The 14,193-nt window shown below is 41.7% G+C and overlaps 1 protein-coding gene across 5 annotated transcripts in view; it reads left to right on the top strand.

Annotated features, from left to right (window-relative positions):
• The window catches only part of ZNF318 (zinc finger protein 318), a 43,704-nt gene that overhangs the window by 17,653 nt on the left and 11,858 nt on the right, over window positions 1-14,193 (top strand). For 3 of the 5 annotated variants that reach the window (XM_086706916.1, XM_086706917.1, XM_086706915.1), the window contains exon 7: window positions 4,128-4,331. In XM_086706916.1, coding sequence (XP_086563042.1) covers window positions 4,128-4,331 — 204 coding nt within the window. Of the gene's footprint in view, window positions 1-4,127; window positions 4,332-4,440; window positions 4,539-4,790; window positions 4,891-5,844; window positions 5,964-6,253; window positions 10,668-14,193 lie in introns of those variants that run through there. The other 2 variants (XM_025926025.2, XM_086706918.1) reach the window with 2 other exon arrangements.

Raw genomic sequence — 14,193 nt, 5'->3', positions numbered from 1 at the left:
TACCATGCTGACAACTTCTAGTTTTATATTCTAACTCAAAGGAGTCTGGTGAGATCCAAACCTGAGGTCCAATGGTTTACTCACCATTTCTACTTCATTGTCTCATAGACACTTCAAAGTCAACATACCCTAAACTAAACTAAACAAACTAATGATGTGCTCAACCTCCCTCTTTTCTGCCTTCATTGTTAACCCATCTCAAGGGCCCCAGTGTCCAAGAGTTTTCATGCCAACAACCTGAAAAGCTTTCTTAGTGCTGCTTTTCCTTAACCGCTCCATACAAAATCAATGCCAGATTCTTTCAGTTCTCCCTGCAAAGTAAATCTCCGTTTCATCCATCTCACCATCTTTGTTTCCATCCAAGTTTAAGCCACCTTCAATTTTTGCTTATATGGCTATACTCTTAATCCTTTCTCCAAGTATAAGCCAGTGATTGTAATACTCCCTTACCTACCTCTTCAGCCTCATTTCATGCTTCTTTTTTCCCTTGCTCATTATAATTTCATACTGGCTGGGGCACCTGTGTGGCTCATTTGGTTGAGTGTCTGACTCTTGGTTTTAGATCAGGTCATGATCCTAGGGTTGTGGGATAGAGCCCTGTATTAGACCCTATGCTGATAGCACAGAGCCTGCTTGGGATTCTCTCTCTCTGCCCTTTCCCTGCTCACATGCACGCTCTCTCAAAGTAAATAAACTTTTGGGGCGCCTGGATGGCTCAGTTGGTTAAGCGGCTGTATCTTGGTTTCAGCTCAGGTCATGATCTCATGGTTTGTGAGTTTGAGCCATGCATCAGGCTCCATACTGACAGGGCAGAGCCTGCTTGGGATTCTCTGTCTCCCTCCCTCTCTCTCTCTCTGCCCCTTCCCTGTGTGCACACTCATGTTCTCTCTCAAAATAAATAAAATAAACTTTTAAAGATTATTTTTTAAAATGTTTAATCATTTTGAGAGCAAGAGAGAGTGAGCAAGGGAGGGGCAGAGAGAGGAGGAGACAGAGCGTGAGCAGGGGAGGGGCAGAAAGAAAGGGAGATACAGAATCTGAAGTAGGCTCCAGGCTCTAAGCTGTCAAGACAGAGCCTGACACAGGGCTTGAACCCATGAACCATGAAATCATGACCTGAGCCGAAATCAGACGTTTAACCAAGTGAGCCACTCAGGTGCCTCACCCCACCCCTTCTTTAATATATTAAATATGTAGTGAGCTCTCTCATAATGTATTATGGTTACTGTATAAGATTTATTTCATTCTATCTTATTTAAAACTTAATTAAGATCATGTCTGTTATCACGCCTGTCTCTTCCACTAAGTAAGAACTTCCTGAGAATAAAAGAGTAAAACTCATTTATCTTTGTGTTTCCCATGGTATCCGCTTTGTCTAGGGCATAGTAGGTGCTCAGTTAATGTTGGGGAGGTAGAGAAGAGGCTATTCTGTATCCTCTATCGTCCAAGCTCTAATTTTTCTATGCCTTCCTGGGAGAGTCCTCTTTTCAACCAGGTAGGACTATGCTCTTTTTTATACCAGGGTCATTGAGTTCAGGGCCTTTGATGGGAGAAGAACTTAAAAGTTCTGACCCTTTATAGTTGACTTATACATCGTTTGGGGTCCATTTATGCACCAACCCCATGATGGCCTGTCATCTTGATTTGAATTTGGTTTCATTTTCACTGAAGCTAATATGGATATGTTAGAAGTCAGTATTCATTTCAATAGTAAGGAATGTTGTTCCTTCCTCTGGTTGGTATTTTTTCTGTTTTTGCCTCACTTTAAAATGCATAGCTGGCTTGAGGTTTTCTTTCTATTCATTTCATAAAAATAAACACACACACAAGTCCACAATTCATCTAGCTAGAGACAACTGTCATTAATACCTTGGTGTATATTATTCCAGCTATTCATTTTCTGTTTATAATTCATTAAACAGATATTTATTGATCTCCCAAGAAAGTGACAGGCACTATTTTAGATAGAGGGAAGTATAGCAATGACCTATATAGACAAGGTCCTAACTCTCATGAAATAGAAAAAGATAATACAAAAGCAAGTACAGGTTAGGTGATGATAAATGCCTAAAAAAGAAAACAGGATAAAGGAATATGAGTAGTTACAGAAAGTTGTTTGGATAAGATGATATTTGACATTGTGTCCTATTTGCATAGCCTTTTTGATTATTCAAATATATTTAGTTACTTGCTTTTTCAGTATATCATGAACATCTTGCCATGTTAATAAATAGATTTCTATAATTTATTTTTAAAATATTTTCTTACAGTTTATTTAATTGTGGCGAGGGGGGCAGAGAGAGAGGAAGAGAGAGAATCCTAAGCAGACTCCGTGCTGTCAATGCAGAGCCCTGCACGGGGCTCAATCTCATGAACCATGAGATCATGACCCAAGCTGAAATCAAGAGTTGGACTCCTAAGTGACTGAGCCACCCAGGTGCCCTTATAATATTTTAAATGACCTTAATTTGAAATTATTGTATGGATACCAAAATTTATTTAACCAGTCAAATCACCTCCTGTTTGACAAAATCATTTACTTTGGATAAATGTCAAGGAGTAGAATTGCTAGGTCAAAGGGTATGAAGAATTTTGAGATATGTAATATGTATTCCTAGATTATTTTTCAGAAAGATAGCGTCAGTCAGTACTTGCCAGCAGTGTATATACGAACCCACCCCTTACCTGCTGGGTGTGATTTCTTTAGTGACTCTTTTTTTAAAAAGTTTTTTAAATGTTCATTTATTTTTGAGAGAGAGAGAGAAAGAGAAACACAAGCAGGGGAGGTATAGAGAGAAGGGGACAGAAGATCTGAAGTGGGCTCTGCGCTGACAGCAGTGAGCCCAATGAGGGGCTTGAACCCACAAACCAGGAGATCATGACCTAAGTCAAAGTCAGATGGTTAACCAGCTGAGTCACCCAGGCACCCCTCTTTAGTGACTCTTGAATAAGACTCTAATAAGGAAAGATTCTCTTTGAAGTCCTAATTGTTTCTCTTTCTCCAGCCTATCTTCCTCTCCCTACTAACCCATGTGCCTAGTTCTCTGACCTTGTCTCCTCATTCATACTTACCCTCCCTGTGTTCCAAATTATTTTTTTCTGTGCCTCACTCCTCAACATTAACCAAGATTCTCACTTCCTAAGTACCTTATTCCCAGCTTGCTGACACATGAATTCATATTAAAGTATTTATTACTGATAACTTAATCTGGGGAGTTGATATGTTTTAAAAGAGGATTCACATTGGGGCGCCTGGGTGGCTCAGTCGGTTGAGCGGCCGACTTCGGCTCAGGTCACGATCTCACACTCCGTGAGTTCGAGCCCCGTGTCGGGCTCTGTGCTGACAGCTCAGAGCCTGGAGCCTGTTTCAGATTCTGTGTCTCCCTCTCTCTGACCCTCCCCCATTCATGCTCTGTCTCTCTCTGTCTCAAAAATAAATAAACGTTAAAAAAAAAAAAAATTAAAAAAAAAAAAAAAGAGGATTCACATTAACTCAAAAGTGTTAAATTCTAAAGATGGTATTTTAGGCAGTTTGAAATATTTTACCAAGATTCTTTTAAGTCATTCCATGTAGATGACTGTCTGCTTTATCTGTGCACAGTGCCCACCCTGCTCTCCAGTTTTGTGTCCCTGGATGTGACTTTGACTTGTTTTCTGCATTTGCTTAACCTGTCAGTTACCTCTTCCATATTGTTTTTTCTTTTCTTCATAGTTGTCATTATGATTTTTAAATTTAACATATTTAATTGCATAGAGAACACATTCAACATCTACCAAAGGGTATATAATAAAAAGACTCCTGTCCATCTTTGTTCTCTACTTCCTTCTCCAGAGGCAGCCAGTGTTTCCATAATATTGAGTATTTTTCTAAATATTTTGGGATACATAAGTAAGTATATTGCTATTATGATGTATTCTCCCTGGTAAGGCAGCACTATGGAGTCTAGTTCTGTTTGAGCCTTGCAGACAGATTTCTCGGGTTTTCCCTGGTTTATATAGATTTAGGCCCTGGAAATACGGTCATATGGCCCTGTATCTATTATAGTGGTAAGCTGCTTGCTTTTTCTGAGAGAAGACAGGTCTAGACTACCTTGAATTCCTTCTGAGTGCAGGTGTTTTCCCTCTAGGAATCCAAAATAAACAGTGAGAATTCCCATACTAAGAGCCCTAAGCCTGCTGAGAGCCTCCAGCCAGCTACTAAGCATTCTGATCAGCCCATTGCTGCCTATGAGTATTATGATGCTGGCAATCACTGGTGCAAAGACTGCAACACCATCTGTGGGACCATGTTTGACTTCTTCACTCATATGCACAATAAGAAGCACACACAGGTAGGTATCATGCCCACTGTTCTTTCCATTCTCGCCCTCCTTCCCCTCAAACGTCTATACCCCCATCTGCATTACAAAGCTGGAAAATGAAACATTCTCATATGGGCAGGAGCCCCAATCTGAAGAGCCAAGAGATACCAACAAAGGAGACACCATCCCCAGGGCTCAGTCCAGGGGACCTGCCTGTAACTAAACACCATGACAAGTGTAAGTGAGGCTTCTGCCTCTTTTGATTCCTTGAGTACCTGATTATTTGTTTCATTTTATCTATTGCTAGTACTTGCTCTAACATGTGTTTACCTTTTCCACAGGTGATTTCCGTTTAAACAGTTCGCAGAGAGGGTGGGGGTGGGTACCTGGGGGCTTCTGGTCCCCCCTGGTGTGGGGGAGAAAAAGGAAAGAAAAGGGGTCATTGAGTTTTAGTGCTGTTATGTGAGCACCTCTGCCTCTTGCAAATAGACACTGGATCCCTACAACAGACCTTGGGCTTCAAAGACCCAGAGTGAGGCCAAGCAAGATGCTGTAAAACGTACTGACAAGATAACTGTTCCTGCAAAAGGTATGTTCCCCCTGGCTCCACTTGTAGTTTCCTTACATTTAGCCAAAGAAGAGGTGTCCCTGAACTAGGTACTAGGAAGCAGCATAAGATGAGACATAACTGTTTTGTTAACAACGGTGTAAGAATGCCTTCTATGTGCAAAACAGTGTACTAGAGTCTAAAGAAATAGAGATCTGTAAGACAAGAATGCTCTCTACTCATATGGCCAAAATTCTAACACATGTTACATATACATACCACATACTACTGGCTCAGTTGGTAGAGCATGCAGCTCTTGATCTCAGGGTTATGCGTTCAGTCCCCATGTTGGGCATGGAGCCTACTTAAAAAAAATTTTTTTTAATATATGTATACTTTTTTTCGTCACTGATTTATGCACTAAAATCTCATTTATTTAGAGTCCACGTAAATAAAGAACAGTAAAAGGTATGGTAATTTAACTGCCTTTTCAACTAGGAACTAGAAAATATTTTTGAATAGTTGTTATTGGGGATAAGTTGAGAAGTAGAAAGTTTCTTTTGTCTTTTTACTTCTCAGTTTCTTACCTTTGTAAGTAGTCAACGCTGCTCCATCCTTTAGATCTATAGAAGGTAGATTCCTGAGTCATTAATACCAACATGAGAGATCCTCATACAAATGGTACTGAGCTAGCATCCTGCAATGCTTAGTGGTAGTTGGAGTTTGAGGAGAGTCAACAACAGAAATGAGTCTGGCACAGAAAACTCCTGGATTAACCAGTTAGTGTTCCCAAGAGGTAGAAGGGCTAGAGGTCCTGAGTTGAAGCTTTAAATTGGGAAAACTGTGCCATTTGGATTCATCTAAATGCCACTTCTGACCGGAAAGTGGGTAAGGTCCTATATACCATTAACTTTTTTACTGCAAAGGGAAGTGGGATTTCCTTTACTGACGTCCTGGGTGGGAATGACTTATTTTCTTGACTTCTACTTCTTCCAGGGTCTGAGTTTCTGATTCCCATCACTGGATATTACTGCCAGCTCTGTGAGGAATTTTTGGGGGATCCAATTTCCGGAGAGCAACATGTGAAGGGTCACCAACACAATGAGAAATACAAGGTTGGTCTTTGTAGTAGTTGTGGAGTTTCCTACTTTCTCCAGTAATCCTTTTGACTTTGTCAAACCACTTCAGAGCCAGAAAAAGTTGTTAATACTTCAAATTCCGTGTAATCTCTAGGAAGTTCTTGTCAGTCTTAATAAGAGATGCTAACCTGGTAGAACCATCTATATCCTTGAAGAAGATGACTCTAGGGGTTTCTACCAATTGAATTCCAGTAGTAGCAGGGCCAAGATTTTCTTTCTTATTGTATTTTGACCAGTTGTTGAGCCTTTATGTTTTCTCTTCCCAGAAATATGTGGTTGAAAACCCATTGTATGAGGAGCGGCGGAATCTAGACCGCCAAGCTGGCTTGGCTGTGGTCCTAGAGACAGAACGGCGACGGCAGAACGAGCTAAAGCGCAAACTTAGTGAGAAACCAAAGGAGGAGAAGAAAGAAAAAAAGGCAAAGGTCTTGAAGGAAGTAAAAGAGGATGACAGAGTCTCTGAGGAATTAGAGGACCAACTCTCTGAGGGTGGGAACTCCCCTGAAAAGGCTGAAAATAAAAGGAAGGGTAGCATCAAACTGCAATTAAAGGAAGAGGTAAAGAAAGAATCACCAACATCTTTTGGGAAATTCAGCTGGAAGAAGCCAGAAAAAGAGGAGGAAAAAAGTTCAATGGTCCCAAGTATTCCTAAGGAAGAGGTTGTGGAAAACAGTAAGGACAAAGAGGATGGGAAAGCTGAGGCTGGGAAGGCAAAGCCCATCAAAATCAAGCTCTCTGGGAAAACAGTTGTTGCACATACGAGCCCTTGGATGCCCGTTGTGACAACTTCAACCCAGACTAAGATCCGACCCAACCTGCCTATCCCATCCACAGTACTCCGCAAGTCAGGTTCAGCCACAGTGAGCAAGCCAGCTCCTCTTAACACCTTTCTGTCCATCAAGTCCTCTGGAACTACTGCTAAGCCTCTGCCAGTGGTTAAAGAGTCTTCAGCTGATCTTCTCTTGCCTCCTGATATCATCTCCAAAGCATTTGGTGGGGAAGAGGTGATTCTAAAAGGGTCTCCAGAGGAAAAAATGGTACTGGCTGAAAAGAATGAACCATCCCATATACCTGAACAAGTGCTACCACCTCCTCCACCACCCCCTCCGCCACCACCTCCACCACCCCCAGTTATACCTCATCTAGCTTCTCCATCTCCTGCTCAGACAAATGCTGTCTTGGCTCCAGTCAAATCAAACCCAGCTGTATCTCACACTCTCAGCCCTGGCTTCCTGGGTCCTAACATTTTGAATCCTGTGTTGCCAGTAGCCATCATGGCGTCGGCACAGCCAGCTGCCATTCCTTCCGATGAGACAGCTCCTGGGGTGAGTGAGAGTGACCGAGACCAGACCCTCTTCTCTGTGTTAGTGCGTCCTCCACCTCCCCTCTCAAGTGTGTTCAGTGAACAAGCCAAAAAATTGGAAAAGCGAAATTCATGCTTAGCCACAGCCAATGCTAAGGACCTATATGATATATTCTACAGTAGTGGTGGAAAGGGGGCCCCTGAGACTAAGCTGAGTGGCGGTCTATTGGCCAATGGGGAAAATAGCAATCTTTCTAGAGTCGAAAGTTCAGACACCTCTTCCACTTCCACTTTGAACAACAGTACATCCCAAGAGGGATTGCCTCCAGATAGAAGTTTGATCTCTGCTCCTGAAAAGCCCACTGCAAAAACTCTGGTGTCTCTAGGGAAATGGTCAGTTGTAGAACACACAGACTCAGAAAACAGAGGCAGTGGCTATGGATTCCTACAGCCTCTGACAAGGTTGTGCCAAAGCAGGCCTTACGAAACTATTACCCCAAAGACAGATACTTTGGCCATGTGGACTTCTAGCTCCTTCCAGAGTGATACTAATAGGGATATATCTCCAGGAGGAAAAATCGAGCTTGATCTCAGAGAACCAGGACCACCAGGTGTAGAGCCAGCCCCTCAGCTGTCAGATATGCACTGTCATATCATGGAATCTCAGAAGTTGGTAGAAACCCACCTTATAGACTCTGGTAACCAGGATGAGGAAATTCAAGAGCTCCACAAATCTAAGGATTGTGAGGAAAGTGAGGTAGAGGTAAACAATAAACTAAGAGAAAAGAGACCAAAGCTTTCTGAAGGGATGGTAGGAGAGGAAACAGGTATCAGTGCTGGGCCCAATAGCATAGAGGATTCTAATTTGAACCGTGGGGACAGATGTACATGGGAGGGAGAAATAGAACAGTCTGAGTTGCAGATGACTGACAAAAAGGCTGAACAGTCCAGGAAATTGATGACAGTAAGTGAAACTCAAAGTAAAGTAGTGAGTGACTTGAGTGCACAGGCTCTCTCTTCTACAAAGGCAAAAATAGACTCATTTCCACCAGAAGCTAGGTCTTTACTCCAGAACCCACAAGATATACCTGTGAAAGTTTCTGCTCCGGAATTGCTTCTCCAGTCCCCAGCCAGATCAGATATGTGTTTAACAGATAGTGCACAGGAACAAGGAGTTTCAACTGGTAATGAAGAGTGGCTAGAAAATTCAGCTCCAGAATCATCTTCCAGGACAAGTTACAGAAGCCTCAAACTCCAGAGAGAAAGATCAAAAGACTTGCAGGGTAAAATGATTTATGAACTGACTGTTTGGGATGAAAATAATAAGTCAGAGACCTGGAAGAGCCCAGAGAAACCAGAAACAGAAACCCTGGAGCTACAAGATGTCCATCCAGAATTAACAGTGACAATAGAAAGCAAGGCCTTAGAAGACTTTGCAGTTACAGACTTAAAAGTAGAAGAGCTTGCTGCCCTGGGGAACCTGGGGGATATGGGTGTTGATTTCTGCAATACTCGGGTAGACCAAGCACATAGATCCCCAAATGCCCTGTCTCAGAAAGTGTGTGAAGAAAATTCTATGTCACCTATAGGATGTAATCCCTCCACTCTCCCTGACTTGGAACCAATCCCATCCTTTTCTGAGTTTCCATTAGATTCTCGCAAAACCCTGGTGCTTAACTTTGGAGCAGAAGGTGAACAAAACTCATCTAATCCCAGAAGTGGAAGGATCACCCCTAACATTTTGAAAACTGGACTTCCTATAGAAAATGTTAACCTTGGTTTGGGGAGCTTAGAGGGAACACACCAAGCACTTGACCTATTAGCAGGAGGAATGATGCCTGAAGAAGTGGAAGAAACTTCTCAATTAGAGAAACAAGATTCACTCAGATTGGAATCGGAAACAATTAATCCTGCAGGCCTTGGGCCATCTCCTTGCCTTCCAGACCTTGTTGAATTTGTCACACGGACATCTGGAGTTCAAAAAGAGAAGATATGTTCTCCTCTTTCTGAGCCAGGTGACCCTCCTAAGTGTAGTTCCCCGGAGACGGGACCACTACAGCTAGAAATACCGAAAGTATCCATCACACATCTAGCAATTCCTCAAGTAGATGAGGACACTGACCACCCTTTGAATTTGGCAAAATCTCTGGCTTCAGGGTCTCCTACAAGGGAGCAAATAGTTGGAGGCAATATGGTCCCTCAGGAAATAACTGCACAAGAAGCTTCAGTTGCTGCCACCCAGGACCACACAGAATCCAGTGTTCATGACTAAAAGTACACATCCAGAGCTACTTGTGGATGAATCAAATTGGCTTCTAGAAATCAGGTGCCCAGATGATCCAGGACTAGTTGGCTATCTCATCTGGAACCTACACCAAGAGATGCAGTAAGCATCTTACAGTAAATGTTCATGGAAGCCAAAAGTTTACCTCTTTCCTTTTTTTTCCTTTTTTCTTAAGATACCAGACAAATCAGTCATAACTTCTATACATATCTGTAAAAAAGTATTTTTCTGTTGTTATTATTATTATTTTTATTTTTTGCCAATTTGCTTTCTCCTACTTTGTCATTAAAATCAAATGTCTGTCTGGCTCACCACATAGTGTGCTTTGATTGATTGTATTTTGGCTTTGACTCTGCCATTTCTGGAATGTGGGGGAGGAGGGAGACAGCTGACTTCGATTGCTATGTTGTATTCCTACCCAATTTCCTGGGCAGCTGATGGATCTCTGGGAGAAACACCAGAAAGCCTGCTGAAATGGAAAACTAATGAAGGAAGGATTGTTCATCTCTTAGGCTTCCATTTGGATGGGCCTGCCTTAACATTGTTTGAAATGCAGCGTGAGTAGCTCTTTTGTTTACTGTTTACTTCCTTGTGCCATGTCAACCCCACACTTCCTTTATCCTGTTGCCTTTGCTTGAAATGGTCCTGCTAACCCACAAACCTGTTTGGAAATAGCCTCAATAAACGAAGAAAATCTAGCAGGTTCACTTTTGGAAGACGACAAATCGGTAAGGCTTATTCATGGCTCAATGCCAGGAGCAGATATGCTTTTTGGGTCACTTTATTTTTGAGACAGCCTTTGTGTTCATTGTATTGTGATCCAGTAACATTTTGTGTTAAATTGTGTAGCAGCCATTTCTGTTCTGAAGAGATAGAAGAGCTGAAACTTGTTTTGGGATTGGACTCATTCTCTGTTCCACAATCCATATGTGTTCTTTCCTCTACCTCTCCCTTTCCCAAGTTATTTCCACCATAGTGTGATGTTTGGGGTTGTACATTTTGTTCAAAAGATTAAAGAATTTATAAGTTGGCTTGGACAAGTTTAATTTTATTTTTAATGTGTTAATTACTTGGAATAAATGCATTAACCTCATGTTTCTTTCTGGATTTTGTTTTGAAAACCACACACATTTGAACTCCACAGGAAAACTAGAACAATGAACTCCTGCCGTCCTGTTGTCTATCTCCTCCCTCCCAGTCGTTTTTTTCCCCCCCCATTTGTTAGGGCTGCTTCCATCATGTCAGATTGTTAAATTATGTAGTCTGTGCCCAGTGCTGCCTGGGTGGGTAGTGAGTAGGCAATAGTGGTCTGGTTTTGGTATCTTCCTATTGTGAAGCTTTTCATAAACTCTTATATTGGCTCTCCCTGTGCTCTGGAAGCTGAGCTCCCCATAGAACATTCATGTTCTTGCTGAAGGTGCTCTTGGGGATCAGAAAGCTTAGTCCTCAGATTTTTTTCTTTTCTTTTCTTTTTTTTAATGTTTATTTTTGAGAGAGACAGCGCATGAGCAAGGGAGGGGCAGAGAGAGAGAGAGAGAGGGAGACACAGAATCTGAAGCAGGCTCCAGGCTCCGAGCTGTCAGCACAGAGTCCAGCACAGGGCTCGAACTCACGAGCCGTGAGATCATGACCTGAGCCAAAGTCGGGTGCTTAACCATCCCCCCAGTCCTCAGATTTTCTGATCTCTGTCCCAGTTTCTCTTTACTTTCTTGTTGTCAGAAATTTATAACCTGGCTCAACAGAGGCTTCAGAGTCTTGTTTTCTACCCACTCCCTCAAAAATAATGCAAAGTTGCTGATCTTTTTTCCTAGGAATTTTTTTCCCTGTTAACTTGTGTGCAGAGCTGCAGAATCCTAGGTTGAGTTTGGGGAGGCTATTTACTTTTTCTAAAGCCTTGACTAATGTCTACTTAGAAGATGTCCTGGCCTTTGTTGTTGTTCATGTTGTGGGAAGGGCACATATTTGGGAGAGTTAAGTCCTTGAATGTTCCTCAGCCATTTGCCTTGCTGTGATATTGGACAAGTTACCACACCTCACTGTGCCACAGGGATTTTTTTTTTCCCTCCTTTAAGATGAGGATCATTATCTCCATTGCAGCACCAAATGTATCCAGGGTCATGCCATCCCTAGTAGTCTTCCTAGGCCTGCTTTTTAGGCTGAAGCTTGAGTTTAATGCACTTTTCTGGCCCAGAGACCATAGACTGACTCAGAAGGTGCCCTTTAGATGAACGTAAACCCAGGTGAGCTTCTGAGATGTATTTGTTTTTCTGGAGAACTACTCCTTCCCTATTCTGGCAGCCTATCTACAGGAATCAGAGAACCTAAGAGTTTAAAATGCCAGATATTACTTAGTGAGTTCATCTCCCTTTGGGGACAGATGGTTGGGTTTAGAGTGGAGAGGGGTTAATCTTGTCCAGATCTCTTACCCTTATTCTATATCTGAGGGAGTCAGAATCTTCCTCTTTAGGTTAGGAGAGGGACACTGGAGAACAGTAGGGAAGAGAAAAGAGGCAAAATCTAGGCAGTACAGAACTAATTCAAGTAGCTGTGGCTGGAGTACTTTGAATTATTTTCTTGTACTTGATAACTTCAGGCTTTTTCTGGAATAGTGAGTGGATTCCTACTTGTAAGAAACAATAGTATTCTTCATATCTGCCTTGAACTAGCAGAAGGGGAGCCTTTAGGATTCTGTAGTCTGGGCAGGAAGTGTTGCTGGCTTTCTCTTTGATCAGTAGGATCTAGCTTTGAGCCCATCCAAAGAAGCCTTGTGATAGGAAAGGCAGAACTCTAACCCAGTTGCCAGCATCTAAAAGTAGGGCCTATTTTTATTCAGCACTATCACAGCACTGAATAAATGTTCACCTTAGGAGACAGGCACATGCAAGGAGTGGGCCCTAATCTTTATATGTTGCTTATGGTGTCAGAGATAACTATTTTAATATTCTGCAAACATCAGAAAGTTTTTATTGGAATCTCTCAACTGTGAAAACAAATTATCAGTAGGTTTAAATTTGGGGAAACCTAATTTTACCTAATTTGTGTAAATAACCCCCCCAAATTCCACTTGGCTTTGTGAATGGAGACCTTTTGCTTCGTAAGCCATCTTCCTCCTATTCACAGGGCAAATAATACTCTTAATCTTTGTGGTAAGTATTCCCATTTTACCTAATACAGCTTCATCTCTAAAAAAATTAAAATCAAAAAGCTAGCTAATGCTTTGGTACCAAAGCATGCCAGGACATATGTCCATTTATCAACTGCCAGATTCAGGGACTGCGGAAGAATGGTGAGGTGTTGGGCAGCAGGGATGGTTGGACGTACAAAAACAGGCATCCTATAGGGACATTAAGTATGTGTTTAAAAAATAAAAAGTCAGAGGCATGTTCAGAGAGGAGACAGCCTATAAAGAAGTGAGATGGGTATTTTTTTTTTAATGATTATTTTTAAGAGAGAGAGCATAAGCAGGAGAGGGGCAAAGAGAGAGGGACAGAGGATCTGAAGCAGGCTCTGTGCTGACAGCAGCACGCCTGATATGGTACTTGAACTCATGAGATCATGACCTGAGCCAAAATTGGATGCTCAACCAACTGAGCCATTGAAGCACCCTGTGAGATGGGTTTTTAAAAAATATACCCGAGGCACCTGGCTGGCTCAGTCAGTAGAGTATGCATCTCTTGATATTGGGGCCATGAGTTCAAGCCCTATGTTGGATCTAGAGCTTATGTAGAAAATAAATATCCTGGGGCGCCTGGGTGGCTCAGTCGGTTGGGCGTCCGACTTCGGCTCAGGTCATGATCTCATGGTTCGTGAGTTCGAGCCCCGCATTGGGCTCTGTGCTGACAGCTCAGAGCCCAGAGCCTGCTTCAGATTCTGTGTCTCCCTCTCTCTCTGACACTCCCTCGTTCATGCTCTGTCTCTCTCTGTCTCAAATATAAATAAAAATTAAAAAAAATAAAAAATAATAAAAAAGAAAGTAAATATCCCTAAACCTTGGTTTTCACCTTAACAGAACATACCTGCCAAGCTTGGGATAAGAGAGAACCTAAGCAAGGTCTTCATTTATTAACAATTTTGTGAGAACATGGACAAATGAAAATAGTTTGGGATTGTGAACACATTTCTTTGGAGTTTAATTTTGTAATAATGTTTATGGAATTTTTAACCAAAAAAGTTCTGTATATGGTAACTGTTCATTGATAAGCCAAGCACTGGAACTGATAATGAAAATCTATCATTTAAAAAAAAAAAATCACTCCCATCCTGGTTTGCCTTCAATGCTTATACACTTTCAGAGGACTCTGTATGTTTTCATTGTAGCAATTAATGTTTTAATTTTACATTTATGTGTTTATTTGATCAATATATGCCTTCCCCCACAACTAGATTATAAACTCTCCAAAGCAAGAAGTTTGTCTTTGCTTACAGTTTTTTCATGATTGTATTCCCAGTGCACAGTTGCCTGACCCACATAAGAGTGCTCAATAAAAATTCGTTAAAAGAATCAATGTGGTAATAGTAGCTATTTTTTGTTAACTGATTTTGAATACTCGGCAATTTATAAGTGGGTAAAAGCTGCAAACTGCTGATTGTATTTGTTGGGTACTTAGCACTCCAAAAGA

The sequence above is a fragment of the Puma concolor genome, chromosome B2 (assembly GCF_028749965.1).
Source record: "Puma concolor isolate L17-30 chromosome B2, mPumCon1.1.hap2, whole genome shotgun sequence".
NCBI classification, from domain to species: Eukaryota; Metazoa; Chordata; class Mammalia; order Carnivora; family Felidae; genus Puma; species Puma concolor.
This window is presented reverse-complemented; position numbering and strand designations above follow the sequence as displayed.